Source organism: Sus scrofa, chromosome 1, assembly GCF_054392235.1.
Source record: "Sus scrofa isolate SSC_HxYL_T2T_F1_AM1 chromosome 1, Sscrofa_HxYL_maternal_Yorkshire_Landrace_v2.0, whole genome shotgun sequence".
Classification (NCBI taxonomy): Eukaryota; Metazoa; Chordata; class Mammalia; order Artiodactyla; family Suidae; genus Sus; species Sus scrofa.
In genome coordinates this window covers 272904442-272927182 of record NC_139383.1, presented here as the reverse complement: position 1 = coordinate 272927182, position 22741 = coordinate 272904442, and the positions used below count along the sequence as shown (strand labels likewise).

The following is a 22741-nucleotide window of genomic DNA, read 5'->3' as shown; positions in this document are numbered from 1 at the left end:
CCACCAGCTCCGGAAGCCGCCTAGTTGAGAAGTGTGTGTAATGATTCTGCCCGCCTGAATCACATAAGATGAAACTAAGATGAAGAAGGCCAGTCACAAGGCTAGTGAGAGGCAGAAACTGGACCGTGGGTCTCCTGACCTCTACACCAGCCTTCTGTCTGCTTTGCTCTGATGCTCCGCTGACCTTCAATTTCTACTTTAATTTAAAGCTAAGCTTGTAACACAAAGGAGAAAATCAACAGAAAATTTCCCCTTCCCTCAAGGTATTTGAATCTTTCTTTTTAAAGACTTCTATCAGAAGCAGAAGTGAATAATATGCATTCCTTGAATATTTAAAAAACAAGGTGATTATCTCATCAATTGATTAATTTGTAGAAGATCAGTTTACCCTTGGGTGAGCCATTTTACTGGTATTTTCCTCTTTTTCCTGAATATAGATGTTTCTGGTAACCACATTCCTTTCTCAGAAACATAACCCTTTTAAGACCCCTAGAGTGATATAAATAAAGCCAGGGACAGGCTCTGAGGATTCTGGGGGGATTTTCTTGATGTCACACAGTGCCTGGGAGCTGAGGTGTAGACTGCTTGTCTCTTATTCAAAAGTGTGCATTTGGAACATGACTTATATAAGGTACAGAAGCCCTTTTTTACCACAGCAGCATTTTGTGGTCTGCTCCCAGGTTCGCTTACCTCCTATCACCATGACAACCAGGTTTCTATTAGGGGCGGAGTCAGCCTGCCAGGATACAGTGTTGGCCCTAATTCAGACAGGTTCATCCTCTGAAAGCTTTGGTGGGAGCTCTGGCTTCATATCTTACCTTGACCCCCAGGTGTATCCCTTGGATCCTGGGCCATGTTTAGAAAACCAATCCATTATGTGAATCCTCAAACTAGGTTAATTCTACATGGAATCTAGGATTAAGGTGAAACATTCTAAGAATCTCCCAGTGGCTCAGTCTCATGGCTGGGGGCTTGTAGTTTGACCAAGGAATTGTAACTCTGTCCTATCCTGGGGAAGAATATAAAAAACACATGAATCAGAGGTCTCCAAGCCCAGATCCCTGCCCCTTAAATTTGCAGTACATCCCACTGAAGTCGCCTCATCAGTAGAGGAGAGGGGCTCCCAAACTATCTAAGCTCAGCATGTAGGACATTATCTTTCTTACCAGAGAGTGTTCTGGAAACAGATGTTCTTTCAGGAGAATCATCCAACCATCCTATCAAATGGCCCGTCCACGTGTGCACAGCTGACATTTTGTTGAAATTCTGAGGCTTTGTTGATCCCTAATGATTTCTTTGTGGCAACACTCTGAGATCAGCACACGCTGACCCCAAGCACCTTTGAAGACTTCACATAAATCTGGGTCACTGAGAGATGAAGATTTGCATATTCATTTGGTTTCATTTACATGATGCCAGGATTACAGAACCAGATCTGGGTTTTTTAGAGTGTTTATTGAGCACTTACTTGTGCCAGGGAGCAGACTGCAGAAGTGAGTTAGCTCACAGACCAGTAGGGGAGGCAAGACCCACATACGAATCTCTCTAAGGTGGAATGTGAGAAGCTGCCCTAAACGTAAAGATAAAACTACCAAGAAAGGAAAATGTAGGGAAAGATTATTTCCTGATGAGAACCAACAAGGAGGGGGCGGCCCTTGAGCTGAGGCTTAAAGGAATGGTGATATTTGGAACATGAAAATGGATGGAAGGACGCCCCCATTGGAGGACACAAAGGCACAAGGTCTGTTGGGCAAACATGAGGAGTTGAGTCAGCTGGAGAGTCAGGTGCATGGAGTGCATGAGTAGAGAGGAGGTGCCGATGGGAGGCAGGGGTGGGTAGCCTGGAGGGTCAAGCTGAGGGACTCAGTCAAACTTGTCTTTGACCCGGAGTCGAAAACATGAAGGCCAGGAGTTCCCTGGTGGCTCAGTGGGTTAAGGATCTGGTGTTGTCACTGCTGTGGCTTGGGTCACTGCTGTGGTATAGATTTGATCCCTGGCCCCAGAAGTTCTGCATGCTGCAGACATGGCCAAAAGAGAGAGAGAGAGAGAGAAAGAAAGAAAGAAAGAAAGGAAGGAAGAAAGAAGGAAGGAAAAGAAGGAAGGAAGGAAGAAGGAAGGAAAAGTAGGAAGGAAGGAAGGAAGGAAGGAAGGAAGGAAGAAAGAAAGAAAGAAAGAAAGAAAGAAAGAAAGAAAGAAAGAAAGAAAGAAAGAAAGAAAGAAAGAAAGAAAGAAAGAAAGAGAAAGAAAGAAAGAAAAAGAAAACATGAAGATCTTAGAGTGTCCATGAGCCCTGAAGCTACACAAAATTTTGTTATATGCATATTTTCCCTGGAGAAAAGGTCAAAAATTTCATGATCTTTTCAAAAAGTTAAGTACCCAGCAGTCCTGTTACCACTGGAGGCTCCAGGGCACTGAAGCAACTTGTCCAACGTCAGTTGGCCTGGCTTTGGGAAACATCACGGCCTCCAGACCTGGAAAGGCTTCACCTTTCAGAGGGCAGTCAGCAAACTGGAAAATGTGTGTGCGTTTCCAAGTAAGATCAGACAGGAAGTGACAAATGATAAGCATGTTATATTATGTGCAAGAACGAGAGCCAGGCAGTGCTCTTTCATTAGAGAATGTTTCAGCATTCTTTTTTTTTTTTTTTTTTTTGGTCTTTTTTAGGGCCACACCAACAGTATGTGGAGGTTCCCAGGCTAGGAGTCTAATCATAGCTGTAGCCGCAGGCCTATGCCACAGCCACAGCAATGGCAGATCCAAGCCACGTCTGTGACATACACCACAGATCATGGCAACGCCGGATCCCTGACCCACTGAGCAAGGCCAGGGATCGAACTCACAACCTCATGGTTCCTAGTAGGATTTGTTTCCACTGCACCACAATGGGAACTCCTAAGCATTCTTAATGCTTTAAGCAACTTAATGTTTGTTAAGCTGGAGGTATCCAGTAAAAGACCCTTCCTTCTGTGTGAAGTTTGTTGGGCAGGAACCATTTCCAAGACCCATAGGGAAGGTTTGGTTTCCTGAGTGGATGTGAGAGTGTCATTTCAGAGCCCCTCAGACAGGAGCCTGTCATGACCAGTCAGCACTTGGGGCAAAGACAGGGCAGGGTTCTGCAAAGACCCTTCCGGAGTTACCCCGGGTAGTGATGGGGAAGCAAATGTGTTTGGAAATTTCCTCCCGGGTTGCTCCAGTGAGCCTTAAATGTTCATGCACTTTTAAATGAGGAGTTGTTATTTTTTTTGGAAGGAGGCCTTCTAGTCTGGGCTCAGGATCAAGGGTTTTTTTTCCTTCATTTTTTAAAAAGTTTTGTTGAAGTATAGCTGATTTACAATGTGATATAGGTTTGATTCCTAGCCCCAGATAATTTCTGCTATACAACAAAGTGGTTCTGTTATACATGTACACACATCCATTCTCTTTCAGATGCTTTTCCCGTGTGGATTATCACAGACTATAGGGGATTCCCAGGCTAGAGGTCTACACCAGGGTCTACACTATAGGGTAGGATCAAGGTTTGGATACCAGTTCTTCTTGGCCCCCAATAAGTCATTATACTTCCCTGAGCCCAGTTTCCTCGTCCAAAAAAAAAAAAAAAAAACAAACAAAAAAACAAACAAACAAAAAGAAAAAAGCAAAAAAGAAAAAAACAAAAAAGCAAAAACTAAACAAGCATAACAAGGGAATAATGGTGGCCACTCTGCCTCTTTCAGAGGGAGCTGTTTGTTGAGTGCTTACTGTGTGGGCATAGGATGTTTGCCTCTATTCCTGTCCTGGCCTCATGACAGTCATTTACAGTAGATGCTGTTACTACTTCTGCTGTACAGAGGAGGACACCGAGGGTTCGGGAGGCTGAGTGACAGACCTGAGACCACGGGACCACACCACTCAGACGGACAGACTGAGATTTAAAGCCTGGGCTGTCTAGCTCTTACCTGGGAGAATGGACGGGAAAGTGTTTAGCACACTAAGATGTTCACATGCACACAGGGTTATTCTTACCTGGTTGGGTTTGTGCCTTTACCGTAAACTTGAAGGCAGAGACTCATCCCTTTAGCTTCCTTCACTGACCACGAATAGGTGCTGCCAAGTGACTGTCCCCTGTAAGGGAGCTCGCTGGCCAGCTGGGTGGCCACTTCAATTTAGTAACATGCAGAACCATAATGAAGAAAATGTAAGCCAGCGTGCAGAGAACACCAGCTTAAAGTGAGACCTACACGTGACATAAGACAGAACTGAACCAGACAGACAATTATCTGTGGGCAGCTGTGCATCTTAGACTGGGAGTGTGCTAAAAGTTCAGAAGAAAACGGGGTGAGCCAAGGATTAGGTGGAACCAGATGAAAATTACTTTTGCGGGGAGGACCTACAAGAATGGTAGTTTTCTATGATTGAACTGATAACTTGACCTAGAGTGGTGACAGCATCCTTGTTGAGGGAGGTGGGGCTGACATTTGCTTGGGCTTGGTTTGGTGAGAAAATATAAGCAAGCTTGGGGGGGTGGTGGGGGGAAGAATGGAGGCAGGAGCTGGGCCCAGGGGTTAGGCAGGGTTGAGGAGGTACTTGGCAGGCCAGCTGCCAATCATGCTTCCAGAATGGCCAGTGGGGTTGGAGGGGGCAGATCCTACTTCTCAGCTACATGTTTCTCGCTCAACTTTTATCTCATTATAAAAGGAGTATGTCGGAAGTGCCCACTGTGCCTCAGCAGTAATGAGCCCAACTAGTATCCACGAGGATGCAGGTTGGATCCCTGGCCTCACTCAGTGGGTTAAGGATCTGGCATTGCCATGAGCTCTGGTGTAGGTCGAAGATTTGGCTCAGCCCTGGCGTTGCTGTGACCATGGCATAGGCTGGCAGCTGTAGCTCCGATTCGACCCCTAGCCTGGGAACTTCCATATACCATGCGTGCAGTCCTAAAAAGCAAAAAATAAAATAAAATAAAATAAAAGGAATATGTGCTCATTGCAGGAAAAAATGGGAAATATTGAAAGCTGTATAGCATGAAATAAAAATCTCCCTCAAATTCAGTCACCCAGTGCTAATCTTTACTTTTTTGTTCATAAAAATGGTACAGTTTTCTTCTGTCTATATTGTTTTATAGTTGAGGCCATCCAAGCTATATAATTTTTGTATGCTGTTTTTATTTTTCTCCATTTTATGTGACAGTAATTTCCCCTTCTTATTAACAGCTCTGTAAACATCATTTTCCTCGATGGCTGGGTCAGAGTCTGCCTCTGTTTTAGTGAATGGGTAGTTTATTTCCAGCGTCTTGTGCTTAAAGCTCTGTGTGCTGTAGGATCAGGTGGAGCCCCTGGGGAACCAGGACTGGAGATCCACGCGTGTTTTCAGTGCACAGGTGGTGGAGCAGAGTGGGTGAGAGTAGGGGCCCTGGAATCAGATGCTTTGGGATGAATCTGACTCAGCCATTTACAGCCATAGATGGTACAGAGTTTCCTCTCCCCTCTCTCTACTTTGGTTTCTTCACCCCTAAAAGGGAGTTTGCAGTTGGATGTTTTTAAATCTGCAAAGAAGTTCTTGATTTGGACCGAGAGACATTGTTGCTTGTTCCTAAGAGAGTGTTTATCATGGGAAATGCCCAGTCCGAATGTAGAATGTAAACAAGTCAAATAATATGTATAACCTGGGGAGGTTTTTTTTTTTTTTTTTTTTTTAAAGGAAAAAAAATGTGTGAAGGAGGAGGTGGTAAAGTAAGTGGGAATTGCTCTCCAACAGCGACGGGTTGATCTTTGACTGTGAGGATGGATTTGATTTCCCTCTAATTATCTGCTAGATTAAAGGAAATGAAAGCTCAAAATCAAAGCCGGTTTTAGTCATCATTTGAAAGCCCCTAGTTATCACACCAAATGGTAGGCAATATTCTCCAGCTGCTTCCTTTCCTTTCCTTTGTACTCAATTTCTATTTTTTTCCCCCTTTACTTTCTAAGCAGCATAAGAATCCCTTGCAACCCTCATTACAGAGGCTAATGTGAGGGGGTGGGAAGAGGGTGGAATGTGAACCGTTCAGCGTGGTAGGCTCCGCCCCCAAGCTCATCCTCTGCTTCGCGCTCCCATCATGCAGGGGAATCAACTGTGGCGCTGGCTGTGCAGTGTGTACACTTCCTGTGGTCGCCGTGGAGTCTTCATCTGCTTAGAGAGACCTCAGACCATTCATGATTTCTTCCCCCAGACCATTCATGCTTCTGCAGCCCCAGAGGTCAACCTGAGCTAACGCGGGCATGAATGACTTCGTGCACGCATGCGTGGATGGATGAGCGTGGAGCGCTTATTATGTGTGGGCCCTGGGCTAGAGGCTGGGTCCTGGATCATGGGATTGGTGAGATGCAGGATGCAGTGGGAGCATTGGCACAGCCAGGTGAGCAAGATGGAGGCAGTAGGAGAGGCCTCAACAGAGAAAACAAGCACCCGTGAAGGCCTCTAAAACAGGGCAGAACACAGGGCTCTCCAGGCACAGAAGCAACTCGGAACTCCAGCCTCATGGTTTGTAAAAGTTCCAGGCTGGAACTGTTGTTGTTAGGTTGTTTCCAACAGAAAAGTGCACTAATCCCGGATATTCACTTGCTGGAATACTGTATGTCAGTGGAAATACAGGAACTGTGTAACTCCCTGCATTGATATTGAAGTTGAGCAAAAGAAGCAAATCCTAAAAGGCTATCTCCAGTATGGTTCCAATTCAAACCCGGCAAAAACAGACTTTATTTTACAGAGACGTAACCTGAAATGGCAAAACTATGAAGAAAGACAAGGAGGAATGATCAGAGCGTTTAAGATGGTTATTTCCGGGCAGGGATAGGGAGAGAGTGATATGAGGACACAGGAGGGTGGTTGGGATCCTGGCTGTTCTATGTCTTAACCCAGGTGGCAGCTGCATGAGGATTACAATTATTCTTTAAATGTAAACATCTGTTTTATACACTATTCTGTGTGCGTGATGTACCACAAGTTTATAGGTAAAATAAAGAAGACCCGGGTGACAGAATTATAGTGAGTAAGCAGAGAGGGGGTCAGGATGCTGCAAGAACCAGCATTTTGCTTTTTATTTTAAAAGCAATGGATGAATTAAAAAAAAAAAAATTGAAGTCCAGGAGTGCCCTTGTGGCGGAATTGGTTAAGGATCTGGAGTTCCCCTGTGGCAGAATGGCTTAAGGACCTGGTATTATCAATCCAGCGGCCCAGTTTGCTGCTCTGGTGCATATTTGATCCCTGGCCTGGGAACTTCTACATGCTATGAGAATGGCCAAAAATAAATAAATAAATAAATAAATGAAAAAAAACTGAAGTATAGTTGATTTATAATATTGTACTAGTTTCAGGTATATAGAAAAGTGATTCATATATAGATGTGTGTGTGTGTGTGTGTGTGTGTGTGTGTGTATACATATATATATAGAAAGGGAGAAGGAATAAACCCTCTGCAGGCCCCAGTGGGCAGAACAAGAAAACGTGGCTGAAATTTGCAGTGCGATTCAAGCTCAAGGAAAGGAAAACACCACCACCACCTCTGCCTGAAATGATAAAGGTCGACTCAAAGCAGTAGTGAGTTCCATGAAGCTGGAAGTATTCAAGCCCAGACTGAATGTCCACAGGTATGGATGGAGCACCAGCCTTGGGATCAAACAGACATGGCTTCAGTGCCTGGTCATGTGATCTTGGGCAGGTCACCTGATCCCTCTGAGAACGAGTTTCCTCATCTGCACAGTGGGACGGTGGTGCAGGTTGGCTGTGAGGATCAAATAGGGGCCAAGGCAGACCTCTGGGTACACTTCTCTCATGAGTACCTCTGGAGTTCCTATGAGGTGCACGTTGTCTGTTGTCTGGTTTAATTGTCCCCAGTTTGCATGCAGGCCTGCCACTAACATTTGTGGGGCCTGAGGACCCCTGGAGGCCCCAGCATCCTGCCAGCCCTCCTCCTGACTCCATCCACCCCTGCAATTGGTGGGCACATCACCAGTGCACATACTCAAGCTCTGTCTACACCACTAGGCTCTCCTGGCATCTCCGCATCGAGTGGGGAGGACACCAGAAACACCATTTGCCCTTGGGAGAGTGGACTCCAGCCACCTAAGAGGGGACGTCCTGGAACCCAGAGCCAGTGTCCAGAGGGTGTGAGGCACAGGCCCCATGTGAGCCAGTCTCCTTGGCCTTGAGGGCTCCATGCCCCATGGCAAGGGGGCTGCCAGGGTTGAGCTACAGCAGGCGCCTCTCAAGTGCAAAGTCAGGGCCAGGGTCCAGCTGCCAGGTCTAAGTGCAGTATTTTCTGCAAGATTCCTAAGTGGTGGTGCTTAGTTATCTTGGGTTTGCTGAGCCCTGAGCCATTCTGGGTGCCAGTGACAAGCTCAGAGGAAGGGGACAAAGGAAACAGCGGGCAGGGGGCTGGGGAGCAGTGGGCCAGGGCCAGGAGCCCAAACTATCTTTTACATTTCTTTTTATTAAAGTATAGTTGATTTACAATGTCGTACCAATTTCTGCTGTACGGCCAAGTGACCCAGTCATTCATATATATATATATATGTATATACACCTATACACATTTCCTTTCTTGTATTTGCAGCTCAAACTATCATCTGGGCCAGGGTTCTTATCTCCATGGTTGTGGAGGAAGCTGTGGGTAGGGTGTTGCTGTAGGAGTCCCCCAGACATGGCCGGAGGAGCCCCTTGATTCCCAGCTATCAACCAATTTGAGGGAAGGAGAGGGCAAGTGCCTCCCTTGGAAGTGGGGCTGAGGCTGGAGGTCAGGGAGAGGGTAGCAAGGGCCGGGCCTCAGCCCTCTGGCCCGGAGTTTCAGGTAGAACTGCAGCCCTGTTGGAATAGCCAGCAGGACAGCAGGGCTGCGCAGCTGGGCACTGGGTTCTGGATTTGAGTCACCAAGACCACCCCAGGTCCCCTCTCTCCTGGGGCTTTGGAATCTGCTAATGTGAACTCCCTGCTGAAGTCAGCACAGGCCATGGGGCCGCGGGGAGGTGGAGTCCTTGGATGCAGGACCTCAGGGCCAGCAGCTGAGTAGGGGCAGAGGAGCGGGCAGCTCAGGCACCTGAATCACCTGTGGAGCTTGTTGAGCTCAGATTGCCGAATCCCAGCCCCAGAGTCTCTGATTCATTTGCATTTTTTTTTGAGGAGAGGGCACTTATTTATTTAACATTTTTGTATAATAGTTGATTTATAGTATTCTGCCCATTTCTGCTGAATAGTAAAGTGACCCAGTCATACATATATATACATTCTTCTTCCTATATTATCTTCCATCCTATTCTATCACAAGTAATTGGATATAGTTCCCTTTGCTATACAGCAAGACCTCATCACTTATCCATTCTAAATGTAATAGTTTGTATCTACTAACCCCAAACTCCCAGTCCATTCACCTCCCCCTTGGCAACCATAAGTCTGTTCTCCATGTCTGTGAGTCTGTTTCTGTTCTGTAGATAGGTTCATCTGTGCCATATTTTAGATTCCAGATATGTGATATCATACGGTATTTGTTTCTCTTTCTGACTGACCTCACTTAGCATGAGAATCTCTAGTGCATCCATATTGTTGCAAATTGCATTATTTTGTTCTTTTTTATGGCTGAGTAATATTCCGTTGTCTATAGGCACAACATCTTCTTAATCCAGTCCTCGTCGATGGCCATTTAGGTTGTTTTCATGTCTTGCCTGTTGTGAATAGTGCTGCAATGAACATAGGGGTGCATGTATCTTTTTGAATGAAAGTTTTGTCAGATACATGCCCAGGAGTGGGATTGCTGGATCATATGGTAGTTCTATATTTAGTTTTCTAAGGAATCTCCATACTGTTTTCCATAGTGGTTGTACCAATTTACAGTCCCACCAACAGTGTAGGAGGGTTCCCTTTTCTTCACACCCTCTCTAGCATTTGTTATTTGTAGACTTATTAATGACAGCCATTCTGACTGGTTGGTACCTCATGGTAGTTTTGATTTGCATTTCTTTAATAATTAGTGATGGTGAACTTTTTTTCATGTGCCTGTTGGCCAACCATATGCTTTCTTTGGAGAAATATCTATTTAGGTCTTCTGCCCATTTTCGAATTGAGGTTTTTGTGGGTTTTTTTTTTTTTTTTTTTTTTTTTTTTTTTTTGCTGTTGAGTTATATGAGTTGTTTGTGTATTTTGGAGATTAAGCCCTTGTCAGTTGCATCATTTACAACTATTTTCTCCCATTGCGTAGGTTGCATTTCTTTTTTTTTTTTTTTTTTTTTTTTTTTTGTCTTTCTGTCTTTTGTTATTGTTGTTGCTATTTCTTGGGCCGCTCCCGGGGCATATGGAGGTTCCCAGGCTAGGGGTCTAATCGGAGCTGTAGCCACTGGCCTACGCCAGAGCCACAGCAACGCGGGATCCGAACCGCGTCTGCAACCTACACCACAGCTCACGGCAACGCCACTTGCCACTGAGCAAGGGCAGGGACCGAACCCGCAACCTCATGGTTCCTAGTCGGATTTGTTAACCACTGCGCCATGACGGGAACTCCGCATTTCTTTTTTTAAATTTAATTTTACTGGAGTATATTTGACTTACAATGGTGTGTTCGTTTCAGGTGTACAGCAAAGTGAATCAGTCATACATAAACATCTATCCATTCTTTTTTTCCTTATAGGTTATTGCAAACTTTCAAGTAGGTTTTTCTGTGCTATGTAATAGATTCTTGCTAATCATTTGCATTTCCAGGTAATATCAATGCTACTGGTCCAGGCCCAACATGACACTTTGAGGATCACCTGCCTGATAGTTCTAGGTCTTGTGTCTGTCCCAAACCACTTGAGGACTCAAGGCAGTGGCCCCTCAGCCCCTACTGGGGTTCTGGCACTTTGGGAGGTTGAGCAGCAGGACTCATCCTTATGCAAAAGAGATGGATGATGCTCCTGGTGAAGGCAGCCACCGATGATAACTTGTCAATAGCACAGAGACACCCCTGAGTTAACATAATTCTAACTCACAGGGGTCATGTATATTGCATGTGGCCACAGGACTGAAAAAGCCAAACAGGGCCACTTTGGAAATACACATTTTAAGGATTTTTTTGCTTTGCTTTGTTTTTTAGGGCCACACCTGTGGCATATGGAGGTTCTCAGGCTAGGGGTCAAATCAGAGCTGTAATCCCCGGTCTATGCCACAGCCACAGCAATGGCAGATCTGAGCTGCATCTTCAACCTACACCACAGCTCATGGCAATGCCTGATCCTTAACCCACTGACCGAGGCCAGGGATTGAACCTGCAACGTCATGGATATTAGTCAGATTCGTTTCCACTGAGCCACAACGGAAACTCCCATAAATACATGTTTTTATTCATCTGTTTCCTTCCCTGCCTTCTATGAGCGTTTCTCAAGACAAGTAAAATATTGAATGATTGTAAAATCTAACCCTTAAAGGCACAATCAAACCTTTTTAAAACAGTGTTTCTAATGGGAGGAAATACTGCATTATTTTTTTTCATCTCTTCACTCTCTTCCAGCTGGTTTGCAGGGAAAGTCCTAGATGATTTCTTAATTTTGACTCAGCTTTTCTCTCCAGCAGGACAAGCGGTGGAGAAAATTTCTTCTCTAGGCAACAGCAATGTTTCTGTCTCGTTTGTTTGGTTTTGCGCTGTAACATGACAGCTTGTGGGGCTGCTAATTCAAATTTAGCCCCTTCTAGGAATACATCGTTTGCAAATGGTAAATATACCAGGTTGCAGATTTTAGCCATTTAATTATTGAACGTGGGAATGCTTCCTTGCCTCATGAAAATTTTAAAACGGAGCAACAGACAAAGCGTGTTTCACTCCCAAATTTCATTGTCGTTCGGGACCACTTTGTGTTTCAGCATTATCTGATTGCCCTGAAGCTGTGAGTTCTCATTTTCCTTCCGGGAATTTTGGTAGCAGAGTTACTTTGTTCCAAATCTCGAGGAAGTCCAAGACATTTTTAGGGAACAGGTCGTCTTAGCATCATTTAGTTTGTCCTTGGATCTGTAAATGTCCTTGCTGGAAATAAAACTTGAAATAATGCTTTCTCTAAAGCAGACATGGTGTAGTGGAAAAGACAGAGTCCAGAATCCAGTGGACCTGGGTTCAAATCTTTTTTTTTTTTTTTTTTGTCTTTTTGCCTTTTCTAGGGCCACTCTCTCGGCATATGGAGGTTCCCAGGCTAGGGGTCTAATCAGAGCTGTAGCCACTGGCCTACGCCAGAGCCACAGCAACTGCATCTGCAACCTTCATCACAGCGCACGGCAATGCCCAGTCCTTAACCCACTGAGCAAGGGCAGGGATCGAACCCGAAACCACATGGTTCCTAGTCGGATTCGTTAACCACTGCGCCACAACGGGAACTCCAACTGGGTTCAAATCTTGACATTTCTCTTGCTCACAGTGACATGTCAGGTAGTGACTTCTCAAAGTCTCAATTTCTTCATTTGCAAAATGTGAATAATAGTAATAACTACTTAACAGGATGATTGTGGTCATTAAATGAACTGAAGTACTTAAATACATGGCATAAGGACTGGACATGATAAGTATTCAATAAGTGGTAGTTATTCTATAATTGTACGTATTTTTGTTATAAAATGCCTACTACAGTGCTGAGCGCAAAGGTAATTATGCAATAAGTGGTAGTTATTATTATTAGCATTATTATTATTATAATTCTTACAGATAGTCCTATATTAAAGATACAGTTTTCTACCATGCAAATTATATGTGTTTTATTTTTTAAGATATTTGAGCCAACAGGAATTTAGGTAAGTAAATGGGTAGCCTAATGAAGTTTAGCAAGATTAAAGTAAATCAACGGTGCTCATATAAATAGTTTAATTAAGATAATCCCTGATGCAAAACCTTTCTCAATTTGTGCCTCAAAATGAAAATGGGTTGTATCGATTTTTTTTAGGACCTTCTTTTTGCCATGCATGGGTCTGGGGACCTTAAATCAAAACAGTCTTCCCTCGGAAGGGCAGATCTGCCTGTCGAAAATGACCTGGGTTGGGGGTCAGGGTCTTGGACCCTCACTCTGAGCTTGACTTTGGGCAAGTTCCCACACCTCCCTCGACTGAAGCTTGTTCATCTCTAGAGTCTCTGTGGTGCCAAAATGCAGTGCTTCTCTGAGTACGAGTGATTTATTCCCTTTAAGAAGAGAGATATACAAAAGAAAAAGGGAGATTTCATCCTTTAAAAACCCTTAGACTCTGCACATTTTGCCAGTTGCTTTTAAACCAGTAGGCATTAGGTGCCAGATATTTGAGGGCAGCTTAATTGGAAGTTGTGTTTATCATCTGGAGTGTATGTGCTCGCACTAAATGTGTTTTTGACAGTCTCTCACCATCCAGCTACTTGCCTCCAACCAGAAGGATTTGCTCCCCCAGTGCATTCAGAAGAGACACTTTAGTCCTCGTTGTGAACATTAATTAGTTTGAAGGAGAGAAACAGGATTGTGTTTCTAAAAATAGTTCTGATACCGTAGGCCCATTTTTGGTGCTGTTATAATCTGGGTGCTTCGAGAGGGTGACGGCACCTGGCTCTGCATTTATTCTCTGCCCATGTTCAAGGCTAGCATCTTTGAAATCGGGGAACCGGTGCTCATAATCAGGGTGGGAGGGTGCTTGTCTCTGTGCCAAGCTATTGAAGTGGCCCCCTTGTCTCCCAGGGTTTAAATCTTAAATGCCAGTTGTTTGTGGGAAACCTTTCCTCTGGTCTCAGAAGCCTGGTGCTGTGGCCCTTGGTAGCATGATGGGGGAGTGCGTGGTGTCGATGAAGTGGACACACGATGAAGTGGGCAGCACAACATAAGAAGGGGAAGGAACACGGGTGGGAGAGGGTCCTCTTCCTGGCTCTCTTAGTGGCTCGCTTCACTGTGCGGAGCCTGTGGATGCCGTGCAGTGTGGCTCCTCCGCCTGGCTCCATCCTCTGGCTTTTCTTCATTCCTTCACGGAGGGGCTTGGGCTTGATTGCTGAGCACCCTTCTATTCCATCATTCTGTTGGTCCAGTTATTGATCACAACAGCAATAGGTCTCAGGACTGTCATTTGGGTAGAATTCTAGCAGCAGGTAAATCTCTGGATGAGTTCCAAATTATAGACAACTCCAAAAAGTGTGCTTTGTTTTTCAGTTTGGTTATTCCCCATGTAAGGTTTACTCTTGGCTTTTTTTTTTTTTTCTCCCCAAGAGGGTCTCCTTGGCTCCTTAGGCAAGGAATGAGAAATGCTGCCATTAATTTTCTATTCTGGGCTCTTAGTGGCATTCGAGTTGCTTTATGTATCATCTCAGAATTGGTAGGGGCATGGCATTTTCTTGAGTTATGAAGCAGTCATTTGAAGCCGTGTTTTCTCTTTTAGTGTGTTTCACATTCGAGTTTGTTTATTTACTTATTTATTTATTTTTGGTAATGTCAACCCATTCTCCCATGTTTTTCTCCTCCTTAAACCAGGTGACCTAATCTGAATTAAAGGAATAATATTTGTATAGCAAATAATGCTTTGGCTATTTATCACATATATGCTGACATTTAAGCTGTCTTTAGGCAAGAGCTCTGCCTTTTTTCGGGACTTTAACTGTAGAACAGGCATCATCATCATTAGAACCTTGAAGGAGGCCCAAACAGTAGTCCTCTCTTATACCTAAGTTCTGAATTACCTGAGAAGAAGACAGAGGACTAAAGAGGATACGGGCCAAAATACCACCTTCATCAGGGAAAAGGTGATGTTGAGAGTGTGTCTTATGTCCATCGGCAAATGAGCCTCCTGATGTTGAATCCGGGGTGAGACTCTTGCAGGACTGGGGAACCAGCGCCAGGCCCTGGTGAGCAGCAGAACCTGTGCTTCCCAAGAGGAAGGGGGGGGAAGAGCTGAGCTGCATTCACCCCTTGTCTCCCTCTAAATTCATCCATCCAAAGAGGCATTTAATTTGCTCAGGGGTAGGGCATGGGTGGCGTAGGGAAGAGCCAAAAAATGGTATCATAAGTGACTGCTGTCGCATGGAAAGAAACATCAAGTGTGAGAAAATAGTGCCTCGCTGGCCTTTGTCCCCATCTCCCACCCCCTCCGCCCCCCAAAACCAACCACACTTAGCTCACAGGAAGCAGAGTTGCAGGGGTTAAAGGAACCAGCTCTGGAGTCTAACAGACCCAGGTTTCAAATCCTGGTCTCCACTGACAGGCTGTGTGACCCTAGCTGACTTCCTCCACCTTGCTACACCTCACCTGGGAAATAGGAGCGGTGATAGGTCATTGTGAAAGTCAAGTGAGACAATCTAGAAGGCCAGGCACGTGGTAAGAGCTCAAGCAAAAAGAGAAAGTCAAAAGAGAAGACGTTGCATAAACATCCTTCGTAAATTATACAATTTCATCATACAGGTAAAGAAGTACCATCATTGACGCAGTGGTCTGGGTGTAATACTGAATCCCACTTGCTATGCAACACTTGTGTTAGTCAGTTTAGGCTGATGGAAGTAGGCTTGGGTACCGAGTGGCCTGTGAGGCATCTCTTTTCTATCAGCTCTTACAAAGTGGATCCACACGCCAGAAAGAGAAAAGAAATTAAATTAACAAGAAGCGTCCATGCTGCAGAATGACCATTCCTCTGTTATCAGCTATTTTGGTAGATTCTCCTGGAAGCTGTCATGTAACTCTGTAGCAGCCATTAGAAAGTACTCACTCCATTTAATTTATGCTGAAACATCATTAGCGGGAAGGGAGTTTGACACAGCCCTGGAGTGTTCTCAAGCCCACATTCTGCAGTTAGGCTTCAAGGGGCCGCTCCATTAGCCTTAGGCCGTTGAAGTGCACTCAGGAAAATCCAGGGGAAGTTGGGGCAGGGGGGAGTGGCGGCGTTACAGTTTCACTCTGCCTCTTCTTCGTCTTTCTCTGTCATCGCCATCAACATCACATTTACGAAGTGTTATTTGGCCAACTACTTTCTTGTTTAATTTTGACCATAACTCTATGAGGGTTTTTGTTTGTTTGTTTTGCTTTTTAGGGCCACACCCTCGGCACATGGAAGTTCCCAGGCTAGGGGTTGAATTGGAGCTATAGCTGCCAACCTACGCCACAGTTCATGGCAATGCCAGATCCTTAACCCACTGAGCGAGGCCAGGGATGGAACCCGCATCCTCATGGATATTAGTCAGATTTGTTTCTGCTGTGCCACAATGGGAACTCCCTTATGAGGTTTTCATTACCTGCATTTTCACAGGACCATGTCTACCCACCGACGTGGGCAGAGCCAGGATTTGGAAGGTTTCGCTCATTCCAGAGCCTGTGGTCTCTTTGTCAGGAGCCTGGGTGACAACAGGCTGGGTGACAACTGGAAGGAGGCTTTGGAGAGGCCCTCGCAGCCTCTGTGTCACCGCCACTGGGCAGAAATGGGCAGAGTGCCCACCCCTTTTCCTGGAAACTCTTATTGCTGGTATCTGGCGCAGTCACATTTTTGGTTTTGTTTAGTTTTTAAAACAGCATTCGTTATTTTTTAAAAATTTTCCTGGGGCATAGTTGATTTACAGTGTTATATTAGCTTCAGGTTTACGTGAAGTCAATCAGTCATACATATACACATATCTGCTCTTACTGGTTTTTCTCCCTGGACCAGGGAGCACTCGAACGTGGCTGTGGGGCATAGGCCCTCTGGAGGCCCGTGTCACATGCTCTGTCCTCAGGGTGTAGCTGAAACCGGCTTCTGTGCACCAGCCCCTGTTAAGTCTCAGAGACAGAGTTTTGAGTGAAGTAGAAAGAACAGCTTTATCGCTTTGCCAGGCTAAGGAGGCCACAGCAGGCTAATGCCCTCAAAACTATGTCCTCCCTTGAGAGGCGACAGCAAGGGCTTTTGAAGGTTTAGCTTGGAAAAAACCTATAAAATTCTGTTGATAAGGATTAGGGTGCCTGCCTTCTTCTCCCTCCATAGATCATTTCCATGTCACCAAGGCTGAGGTCGGGTGGTCTGGTGACGCTTTCTGGTGGTCTTTGGGGTTGTGGCACCTTGACCTTCTCTCTGCAGTGAACATAGCTCCCGAAAGGCAGGGAGTGTCAGGGAGTGTTCCCGAGGAAAGGAAAACACCAGGTGTGGTATAACTCTAAGTTCGTGGGCCAGGCGGGGCATAACATAATGGAGACTGTTTTAACTAGTTTTTAGCGGTAACAATATTTCCTAATCATCAACACTATTTTTTTTTGGGGGGGGTGCTTTTTGTTTTTTCTAGGGCTGCACTCACAGCATATGGAGGTTCACAGGCTAGGGGTCGAACCAGAGCTGTAGCCACTGGCCTACGCCACAGCCAGGGCAATGCCAGATCCTTAACCCACGGAGCAAGGCCAGGGATCAAACCTGCAACCTCATGGTTCCTGGTCAGATTCATTAACCACTGAGCCACAACGGGAACTCCCCTAATCATCAACTCTTGAGGCAGCCTTTTGAGACTGGGAGGCTAAAGAAAAAGCCTTTTACTTTCAAAGCACAAGGACTCAGGGGCTTGCACGTGGTTTCAGAGGCAGACTCTTTCCTCTGCTCTTGTGGAGGAAATATATTCTCAGCACCAGGGCTGAGGATGGGTCATTGGAGTTTCAATTCAACTCTGAAAAAATTGATGAGCCACTTACCCTTCGCCAGGCCCAGGAGTGGGAATGAAACAGTAGCTTCTGTCTCATGGGGCTGAGGTAGTGAGTGACTGGTACCTGGCGGCCCTTGGGGAGCACACTTTCAATGTGGTACGTACCAGCACTGACCAGCTCAGAGCCTTGGGAGCTCCCGGTGGGCCAGGGAGACACTGAGATGATTCCAGCACCATTTTGGTGAGAGCAATGGCACAGGGCCCAGTCTACGAAGAGGCTGGCTGGGTGGGAAAGGACGAGATTGAGCCGGGGAAGGATCTGTAGCTCTGTCAGAACGTGAAGAATTGGGCCATGCAGCCTGGGGCATAGAAGGCGTGGGGAGGCCTGGGGACTCTTTCTGGAGGAGCACATTTATTCCATAGGGTTCTGGAGGGAAGAGCTAAGACGAACAGATTAGACTGTACTAGAAGGCAGACTTTGGATAAATCTTGGCACAAGCTTTCTAATAATCAGCATTATCTCAGGTGGAACAAGGCTGCTCAGGACCCTGCCCTCTGTCACTAAAGGGCCCACACAAAGCCAGGTAAGGCAGGAGATAGAGGATAGTCCAGGCTTCGGTGGCAGACACCTGGATGGGAACCAAACCAGGGCACTTGCTGTGTGACCTCAGGCAGGTCCCTTGCCTCAGCTGAATTTCTTTTTCGTGCAGTGATGCAAATACAAGGGTGAAAGCCCTTTATGAGCTTGGACACATCGTCCGAAATGTTAATTATGCTCATTGTCGTTTCACTGCAGTTACTGGTGGTTGTGTTTTAGCCAGGTCCCAATGGTAAAATATTTGTTGATTGGATTAGTTAATGAACCACTGATTCCCCTACCCCCACCCCACCCAGACCGGCCCCGAAACTTGAGTTTGCCTCTTAGCCTTAGAAGCCTAGTATCTAGTAGGCTCCAACTTCAAATGTATTGAGTGACTGGATGAAGGAGAAATGAAGTATGTTAATCACTGCTACTTCATTTGATTGGCGTTGGGCTAAGCCCTCTACATAAATCTCACTTAATCCTAAAGCCGTCTTGTGAAATGGCCCGGCAGCCAGGGTATCAGACTCAGGACTGTAATGGTGATGGTGGCCGTGGATGGGAGGGTGGCCCAGCTGGCTTGTGGGCCATTCTTTTTTAGTCTTTTTAGGGCTACACCCGCAGCATATGGAAGTTCCCAGGCTAGGGGTCCCACTGGAGCCACAGCTGCTGGCCTACACCACAGCCACAGCAATGCCAGATCCGAGCCATGTCTGCGACCTAGACCACAGCTCACAGCAACGCTGGATCCTTACCCCACTGAGCAAGGTCAGGGATCGAACCCACGTACTCATGGATACTAGTCGGTTCGTTACCACTAAGCCACAATGGGAACTCCCTATGCCTCATTCTTACCTGTGAGATTCTACTCTCCTGAGGCAGTTATACTCTCTCTCTGGGAGAAATGTTTAGTCCTGTGACTGGGGCAGACATGTGTCCATTTGGACTCTGGGAAATCAGCCCTCAGCTTGCATTACTAGGTCCCATTCCTGCTCCTATACCGTGTTGTGTCTGCACTAATGTCCTGCAGGCAGTGGGGGACTCAGAAAGCAGGGCTCTGTTGCATCCGAGTGGTCCTGCAGTGTCACCCACTCAGGAATGGTCAAACCTGCCCCCCCCCGCAAAGGCGGCAGCAGCCCCAGCTCTTGGCAGTTAGAGGCCAGTGTGAAGTCTGACATCCTGAGCATCTCTGCCAAGAGCAATGGCTCTGCCTCTTCCTGGATCGACCACTTTGAGCAGGTTGCCCTTGAAGCCCTAGTTTCTGTGTCTGTAAACCAGGGTGATACCTACCTTTTATGGTTATTGTGAGGATTGCTGTTGAACATGTGTTTAGTCCAGTGCAGAGCAATGGCAGAGCTCAGAGAGCGGCATGGCTTCACCATCATCAAGTGACAGAGTCCTCAGACGTGACAGACAATCGAATGATTGAATGGTGAACAATTGCTACCATGTGTAATTCTTAACTCGCCCAATTACAGAAACACACATCAAGCCATTTTCTCTATCAGTGTAATATTGAGGTGCACTGTTTGGGGGCTCATCTTAAATAAATGAATACCAGAGTTTAAGTCAGTGACAGTACCTTTCCTGCCAGAAGTATTTCCATTTTTTAGCACAGGCAGACCTTGGAGATATTGAGGTCCCATTTCAGGCCACCAAAATAAAGTGAATATCACAGTAAAGCAAGTCACACGAATATTTTAGTTTCCCAGTGCATGTAAAAGTTACCCTTATACTATAGTCTATTAAGTATGCAATAGCATTGAGTCTTTTAAAACAATGCATGTAAGTTAATTAAAAAATACTTTATTGAAGTTCTCTTGTGGTGCAATAGGATCTGCACCCCGACAAGGATCTGGCGTTGTCACTGCAGTAGCTTGGGTCGCTGCTGTGGTGTGGGTTTGATCCCTGGCCTAGGAACTTCCAGATGCTGAGGGCACGGCCAAAAACAAACAAAAAACCCAAAAAACTTTACTGCTAAAAATTGCTAACTCAGGGAGTTGTAATAGTAACATCCAATATCACTCATCACAGATCATCATAACAAATACAATAATAATGAAAAAGTTTGAACTATTGAGAGAATTATCAAAATGTAACACAGTGACACAAGGTGAGCAAAGGCTGTTGGAAAAATGTCGCCAAGAGACTTGCTCTATGCAGGGTTGCCACCAACCTTCAACTTGAGAAAAACAGCCTCTCTGAAGGGCAATAAAGTGAGGTGTGCGGAGTTCCTGTTGGCTCAGTGGAAACAAATCCGACTAGGAACCGTGAAGTTTCGGGTTCGATCCCTGGCCTCACTCAGTGGGTTAAGGATCCAGTGTTGCCGTGAGCGGTGGTGTAGGTTGCAGATGTGGCTGGAATCTGGCATTGCTGTGGCTGTGGCTTAGGCGGGTGCTACAGCTCTGATTCAGCCCCTAGCCTGGGAACCTCCACATGCCATGGGTGCAGCCCTAAAAAGCAAAAAAACAAAAAATAAAGTGAGATGTGCCTGCACAGATAGTTGCCAAGAATCACTGCCGTGGGTTTTCTGGTTCTGCCACCACCACACTCCAGATGAGCGGACTTAAGGGAGGGACTGCAGTGCCCTCAGCCTTGATTTTCTCATCTGTCAGATGGGGGTCATTGCAGCTACTTCATTGGGTGAATGAGAGACTTCCATGAGATAATATAGCTAAGGATTAAATAAGATAATTAAATGGGATGATGGTAGTCCTTCCATAAAACATCCATTCTAGTACTGTGTAGGAAATTCGCTGGCTCTGGGCCTGGCTGGAAAAGTAGGCTCTCTGTAACAGAGAGCTTCCTTTATTCCTTTTCAATTTATAAGCTCCTTCATCCTCTGTTAGCATCTCGCCAGCATAACGAGGCCTTTTAGCTATTGAGCTATGCTGATAGAGGAACACGCAGTGAGGGGAGCATGCCGTGGATCTTTGTTCAGCGGGGACCACTTGCGGCTGAGCTCAGCAGTGGTGGCGGGACACTGCAGGAGGCCAGTCACTTCTGTTAGTCCCTCCCGTTATTCCTTAATAGGAGGCTCCAATCCAACGCTCCAGCATTGAAAGTCCTGCACATGTAGCAGCTGACGCAGAGACAGGGCTGCCGGATGGATGGCTTGTTTCAGAGACCATTTTCTATTGCGCCCCCGGCTGGAGACAGGGTGCACCTCCAGATGCCTGATTCCATACTTTTGTTTTCCTTTTCACTGCCACTAAGTGACCTGAAGTCCAGTGCACCCAGTGGATAACAGCATGCAAAACACATCGGTACCCAGATGGCGTCAGAATTAAAGTTACAGATACCTGTTTTCTATGTACTTAAGGTTTATCTCTTCAAACTCAAAACCTTTTTCAATTTTAACTGTTTGACGTTGAAATACTTGTTTCCTGAAATCAAGGGAATGTAATTTGTCATCTCCCACCTCTTTTCTTGGTGCCTTGGAGCTAAGAGGGAAGCTGGTGAACTGGCTTTCAAAAACCAGAGCAGAACAAAATTCTGATTGTTAGCGTTTGCCTATTTCTGTGGTGTAAATATTCCTCCTACTACCGGTTTCAAGTTTTCAATGGTTGGTGACAACCAGCTTGGAAGATTCCTGAAATCTGAGCTCCTCCCACTGCAGGGGCCAGCGTGGCAGGTGAAGAGGACACGGGCCTCAGACAGGGAGGGCCTGGCTTTCCTCCTGCTCTCTCTCAATTGAGAGCCGGGCTGCCCGGGGACAGGCTGTTAACCTGAGTTATTCCTGTGAACTGAGGTAAAAACAACCACACTGGGGGTGATGGTGAGGACTCGACCAGGTGTCGTGGGCCAAACTCAAATGCCGTGGGGGCCAAGCCGGTGACACAGAGACCGAAGCAGGCCTGGTGGACCCCAGGGCAAACACCTAAAACAGTGGTTCTCCAGCTTGGCTGAGAAATTTACCTCGCTTCCCCTCCCCCTGGCGCTGCCCAACTCAGACCAATTAAACCAGAATGTCTGGGGGAAACAGTAAGTGGAATGTTATCGTAATTTCTAGAAATTCCACAGGGAGAGCAATTCCCATGACAAGACTTGTCCATCATGGTGTTAATTGTGGACTCCTTTCCTTTTTTTTTTCTTTTTAGGGCCATATCTGCAGCATAGGGAGGTTCCCCAGCTCGGGGTCAAATTGGAGCTGTAGCCACCAGCCTATGCCACAGCCATAGCAATGCCAGATCTGAGCTGTGTCTGCCACCTACACCACAGTTCACGCAATGCCAGATCCTTAACCCACTGAGCAAGGCCAGAGATGGAACCTGCATCCCCATGGATACTAGTCAGATTCCTTTCTGCTGAGCCATGATGGGAACTCCCTGGACTATATTCTTTTTTTAAAAAAAAATTTTTTTATTAAAATATAGTTGGTTTACAATGTTCCTTCAATGTCTGCTGTACAACAGTGACCCAGTCATACAAATATATACATTCTTTTTAAAACACTGTCTTCCATTGTGTTCTAACCCAAGAGATTGGACATAGTTCTCTGTGTTGTCCAGTAGAATCTCATTGCTTATCCATTTTAAATGTAATAGTTTGCAGAGTTCTCATTGTGGCTCAGAGATAATGAACCCAACTAGTATCCATGAGGATGGATCCCTGGC

General features: G+C 45.9%; 1 protein-coding gene across 6 annotated transcripts in view; it reads left to right on the top strand.

The window, feature by feature from the left end:
• The window catches only part of TTLL11 (tubulin tyrosine ligase like 11), a 294081-nt gene that overhangs the window by 148405 nt on the left and 122935 nt on the right, over nt 1–22741 (top strand). The window contains exon 7 of one of the 6 annotated variants that reach the window (XM_084994788.1): nt 6080–7292. The exons of the other annotated variants lie outside the window; for them this stretch is intronic. Coding sequence (XP_084850914.1) covers nt 6080–6152 — 73 coding nt within the window. The 3' untranslated portion in view covers nt 6153–7292. Of the gene's footprint in view, nt 1–6079; nt 7293–22741 lie in introns of those variants that run through there. 6 annotated transcript variants of the gene reach the window in all.